This window comes from Wolffia australiana, chromosome 3 (assembly GCF_029677425.1).
Source record: "Wolffia australiana isolate 7733 chromosome 3, ASM2967742v1".
NCBI classification, from domain to species: domain Eukaryota; kingdom Viridiplantae; phylum Streptophyta; class Magnoliopsida; order Alismatales; family Araceae; genus Wolffia; species Wolffia australiana.
The window spans coordinates 2,597,498-2,603,497 of record NC_135837.1 but is presented as its reverse complement, the minus strand read 5'-3'; the positions used below and the strand labels follow the sequence as shown (position 1 = coordinate 2,603,497).

The 6,000-nt window shown below is 46.1% G+C and overlaps 1 protein-coding gene across 1 annotated transcript; it reads right to left on the bottom strand.

The window, feature by feature from the left end:
• Window positions 1–3,922: 3,922 nt before the first annotated feature.
• LOC144700470 (uncharacterized) lies at window positions 3,923–4,438 on the bottom strand. The gene is made up of 2 exons (XM_078571868.1): window positions 4,261–4,438; window positions 3,923–4,149 (listed from the first exon to the last, which is right to left on the bottom strand). Exons 1-2 carry the CDS (start codon window positions 4,436–4,438, stop codon window positions 3,923–3,925), a joined length of 405 nt encoding a protein of 134 aa, XP_078427994.1.
• Between the last annotated feature and the right edge of the window lie 1,562 nt (window positions 4,439–6,000).

Here is a 6,000-nt window from a genome sequence, read left to right as displayed (position 1 = left end):
TACGCTCAGAGATGTGATTGATACTCATAAAACTTCATACTTTTGTTTTTTGTTTCAAGGGATGGATGGACTTCTCAAAGGCAAACCTAAGGCCCACTGCTAATGGACTAGCAAAGAATCAAGTTGGGGGGTGTCGATAACATGATAAATGCACATAAATTTCCATAAATTTTATATGTTTTTGGTATCATTATTTTATAATTTATCATGTTATTATTTGAATTAACCAAATATATATGCATTAGCTAGAAATTCCAACTTCTGCACATTATATATATTTTTTACTAACTTCATTGACTTCTATGAAGTCAATCAGTTTGACTACTGTTGATTACTTTATAGTTCCAGATGTGGAGAAATTTACAGGAATTGGAAGATACAATTCTTAGGAAATCGGAGAAATTTTGGGAGCTTAATGATTATCAAAATGGGCTGAAATGATGAAGCACTGTTGTTGCTTTTAAAAGAGAAATCAGAGGGGTTTAGGCCACGACCTGACCTACCTATTGGGCCTTCAAACATCTTACATAAGAAACAATCGGGAAATTACAAGGCAAAGCTCTCAACCAATGGAGATTAAGAGGCAAAATAGCAAGAAAAGAGAATAAAAATGCCGAAAGGGGTATTTGAGTAACTCTTAAAATATATAAATACTATTTTCCTCTCTTATTTCCTCTCATTCTGCAGGCTCTCTATAAAGTGCCTGACCAGTAGGACAAGGCATATTTCATAATCCTGGTTGTTCAACCTGCTTAATGTAAGTTTGTTGACGTTTTCATCAATCTCATCTACTATTTGCATTAAAAAATGCCTGATCCTGGTGAAATGTAAGGATACATACTTGAGAGGAAGCATTGAGTGATCACCAGACTTTTATTGAGATTTTAGGAACCTAGGTTTTACTTTCACATCATCATCCATCAATCTACCTTTAAAATCCATCATTTGCTCACTCTTAACATTCCACTTTCCCTACTTTCTCGCTCTAGAACTGTTTTATTCTCTCTCTATATCTTTATACATATCCCTAGTTCATTCTCTCTAAATTTCATTAAAATTATCCTTCATTTGCACCTTAAAATTACATTTCAAAGTTCTTCTAGACCCTCTCTTCATTTTCTCTCTCTATCTCTTCATTCCAGTCATTTTATCTCTATAAAACCACGCCTTTCACTCTCTAAAAATCCATTCCAGTATATATGTAGATCATCCTTCATTCTTACTTTCAATTTTTTTAAAAAAATCATGTTTGAATTCCATCATTTAGGGTAAAACAAGTGGAGTGTGCAGGACTTAGTGATATTGAGTTAGTCCTGATCGTATTGGGTCATGCCCAATAAGGTTTAGCCCATTCGGCTAAGTCGGACTTAGCCAAATTTGGATGAACTAAGTGGGCTGACCCACTAAGACCAGCCCTATATGGGCATCGCAAGGACTGCTCGCCCATTTGGTCTGCCTCCGCTGCCGCCGCCGCCGCCGCCGCCGCTGTCGTTGCCGATGCCGATGCTCCGCCACTGCTCTACTGTCGCTGTCAGTATTAAATTAATTAATATATTAGCCAGGAAAGGTATTTTCCTTATTTTCTGTATTTCAAAATTCAAAAAAAATCATAAAAATCCCTAAAATTAATATAATCAATATTCAGTGTTTTTAACATCTACAAAAATTCTAAAAGAATATTAAACTCTTGTTTTTATTATTTACAGTCTTTTATGGTGTTAATTAAATTAATTAAAGTTCAAAAAATATCTAGTTCCTTTTTATAGCAATAATAAGAATTATGAAAACTAGTCTAAAATATCTTTATTGTTTTTATTTGTATGATTTTGGGGATTGACCCCTTATTTGCCCTATATAGGCTTCTCTTGGATTGACCCCTTATTTGCCCTATATTAATTATAAAATATTTAAGTGGAAATTTTTCATAAAAGTTTTTGGTTTAGTCTGAATCAAAACAACGACATAAAACCCCTAAATTTGGACTCATCATATACTGAGGATGGATGATCCTATATTGACCAGTCAATCGTGTTTGTGAATGTTTTTGAGATACCCAAAATAGGACTATTCAGAATCCAATGATTAGAGGCTTTGTCATACTGAAAGTACGACTATCCATCCACAAGAGGTATTTGGTGTGTCAAGTCTAAGGACCACTCACATAATTATCTGGGGAATCAGCCTGATTGATAGTTTTGTATAATTCATTCATTAATACAGATCAAATCAGTGATCTCTTTCCACGTAAGAGCACCCAGTATCTATCCTTAGGGTTTCCATACTAATGGATATGGGACCGTGTCCCACTCATCATATGAGTGAGGTAAGATAGTGATATTCTTGCTGGATAGTTCTCAAGTATCATTTGAATATGAATATTTTAAACACATACTAAAGAAGTAGTAATATCTTTATTATGATCCATCATAATTCACTTTGTCAAAATATGTATTCATGGACTTCATTATAAGCATCACACGTACTACAATGAAAATGTTACATCACACGAACGAGACTAGGCGCCTTGCACCAAGATAATGTCGCCACACCGCCTCAAGGCCGCCGCTCCGTGCGCGTGCGCCCGCGCTGCCGCTACACAAGTGCGTCGGGACAGGCGCCGCGCGCCCGCGGGCCTGGCGATCACATATGCCACCCCTGCCTTGACGATCACATACGCCACCGGCACTCGTGTTGACACTCTAGCTTGCAGTCTGCGCGACGCCACCGCATTCGACACCCCCGAGCTGGGCGCTACATGCCCAGCACTACCCGTAGGAGCGCTACGCGCCCGCTATGCTGTCTCGGCGCTCTCAGTGCGCCACATGCCTTAGTCTCCTACCGGGATGTCTCCCAGCCCCGTGCCCCGCACACGCAATGTGCGCGTTGTCCGCGTGGCCACTGCGAGGCACCCCGCACAACTCCGCGCGCTGCAACCGCGGCATGCCGCCCGACCTGCGTGTCCCGCACTTGTGCGTAGCGCTTCTCCCTCCTACGCGTAGTGCTCGGTGCTAGCGGGTAGCGTTGGCGCCTGCTTGTGGGGCTTGGCGTTGGCGCTTGGCGTTGGCACGCAACGTTGGCGCGCGCGCGCACACACTGTGCAGCCCGCGTGCCCAGCATGCGTGGACCGTACTAGTTCCGTCGCGCCTTGGGCGCGGACGGGCACGTGCATAGTCTGCCGTGGATCACCACCGATAGTGGCCATGGCCTGAAAGATCAGGTATTGCGCATCACTACCCATTATGACTCAGTCCTTAAAATGTCGTGAGCCAAAATACAATGGACACACCCTCCCAATAAGCACGCAGGCCTCTAGGCAGTGAATGCCACCTAGTTAGGGGCCTAACATGCCCCCGCTGCCTAAACTTGTAAATGCCCTCGTCGACGCCCGCTGCTCCACTTCATATGCTCGCAGTAGGTCCTCGAATTGCCATAAGTTCGAGTCACGCTCCCAGGTGGCTGATTCCTCTGGTCTGTTCTTCCACTTGATTCGGTACTCAATCTTGTGATAGCAACCGTGACGTCCTCCCCGGTCAATTTCCCACTTGGCCAGGACCGCTTCTACTTCCTGATCAAAATGCGCCTACACATTGGGAGGCGCACACTAGGGCTGGTTCCTCGCCGTGTCTTCAGGCTTTGGTATATATTTCTTCAGAACCGACACATGGAAGACCGGATGGACCGCCAGCCGACGAGGAATGTTGAGTTGGTAGGCAACCCGTCTGATTTTCCCCACCACTTCGAAAGGTCCATCATAGCGGGGTACCAGACCCTTGTGACGCTGCTTTGCTTGCTTCGTCTTCAACATCTGTGGGTTGGTCTTCAACAAAACCTTGTCTCCCATTTGGAACTCTACGTCCCTTCTGTGCTGGTCGGCGTACTTCTTCATTCTTTGAGCAACATGCTCCAGTGCTTCACTGGCTTCCTAAATGCGAGCATGATAGTCACGCGCAAATTGGAAGTCCGCAGGGAAATGCCCATTCCCTTTCCTTTTCACAACTTTTGGAGGAGTCAGTGGCTGGCTTCCCGTTGCAATCTCAAACGGCGAGTGACTTGTAGGCGAGCTCCGGTTGATGTTGTGTGCAAATTGTGCTGCGTCCAACAGCTCCACCCAATTCTCCTGATTGACCGAAACGTAGTGCTGGAGGTATCCTTCGAGCATGGAATTGACACGTTCCGTCTGACCATCTGTCTAGGGGTGGAAGCTCGTAGAAAATTTGAGCTTAGCACCCATGTACTTGAACAATGACTCCCAAAAGTGACCAGTGAACCTTGTGTATCTGTCGCTGATGATGTCCAGTGGAAGACCCCAGTACTTCGCCACATAGGACATGAACAGACGAGCGACTCCATCTGTGTGCACTTCCGACTTGGTCGGGATAAAGGTCACATATTTGGAGAAGCGATCCACGACAACCAAGATGGCATCGTGCCCACCCATGTGCGGAAGGCAAGTGATGAAGTCTATCAAAATAGACTCCCATAGTCTGCTCGCCCTCGGGAGAGGTTCCAGCATTCCAGCTGCCTTGGCATTCTCCGTCTTGTCTTGTTGACACACCAGGCATGAACGAACATAGGCTCCTACATCTCACTCCATTCCCGGCCAGTGATAGCTGCGGGACAGGAGTGCAAGCGTTCGGGCTTGCCCTGGGTGTCCGGCGTGGGGTGCGTCGTGTGCTTTGTAAAAGAGCTTTCGGCGCAACCCACCCGCATGCGGCACATACGACCTGTTCCCATTCACGTATATGATGCCGTCCTTGGTCCAGAATCTCCTTGTCTCGCCCGCAGCAATGCGCTTCATCAGGCGAACAGCTTCTAGATCATCTTTCAGCGCCAACTTGATTTCATCAAGGATGCTTCCTTGGACTGCTGAAAGTGTGGCCACGAACACTTTCGATTCTTTGCGGCTTAGGGCGTCGCCCACTTGGTTGGCGCGCCCCGGCTTGTACTTCAATTCGAAGTCGAACTCCGCCAAGAAGTCCTGCCATCTCGCTTGCTTCGGGGTCAGCTTCTTCTAGGACTCGAAGTAGCTGGTGGCCACGTTGTCGGTGTAGACCACAAATTTCCCTCCGAGGAGATAGTGGCGCCAGACTCTCAGGCAATGGACCACCGTCGTCATTTCCTTCTCGTGTGCCGAGTACCTCCTTTCTACGTCATTTAGCTTGCGGCTCTGGTAGGCCACCGGGTGTCGATCCTGCATCAAGACACCACCAAGGGCGAAATCAGAAGCATCGGTGTGTACCTCATATGGCTTGTTAAACCTGGGCAATCGAAGCAGCGGCTCACTGGAGACTGCACTCTTCAGCTTATCAAATGCTCTTTGACACCGGTCTGTCCACTGCCAGTTCACATCCCTCTTCAACAAGTCCGTCAGAGGGGCAGCTAGTCGGGAGAATCCTTTGATAAACTTCCGGTAGTAATTTGCCAAACCAAGGAAAGATCTTAGCTGCGGCACTCCCTTCGGCTCCGTCCAATTTCTGATGGCCTTCACCTTCGAGGGATCCATGCGCTCACTTCCCTTCCCAACTAGGTGTTCAAGAAACTCAATCTCCTTCAAGGTGAACTCGCACTTTTTTGGGTTGAGGTAGAGCTCGTACTCCTTTAGCTTGGCCATCACCTTCCTCAGGTGCCTCATATGGTCATCCAAGCTCTGGCTGTATATGAGAATATCATCCAAGTACACAACAACAAAATCATCGATATAACCCCAAAAAATATTGTTCATCAGGCAACAAAACGTATCAGGAGCGTTCGTGAGCCCAAAAGGCATCACACAAAATTCAAATGATCAGTAGCGAGTCACACACGCCGTCTTCGGTTCATCTCCCTCCTTGATCCACACTTGGTGGTACCCGCTCTTCAAGCCCATCCGTGAGTAGTAGCGAGCCTCACTGAGCATGTCAAACAGCTCTTCAGCATTCCGTACAGGATATTTATTTTTCACTGTTACCTTGTTCAACGCTCGGTAGTCCATGCAAAGTCGGAGCGACCCGTCCTTCTTCT

Coding starts and splice junctions, on each gene's coding strand:
- LOC144700470 (XM_078571868.1), bottom strand. CDS start 4,438: ATGGGTGGGCACGATGCCATCTTGGTTGTCGTGGATCGCTTCTCCAAA. Junction 4,150..4,260: donor CAGATACACAAGGTTCACTG/GTCACTTTTGGG, acceptor CCATGCTCGAAG/GATACCTCCAGCACTACGTT.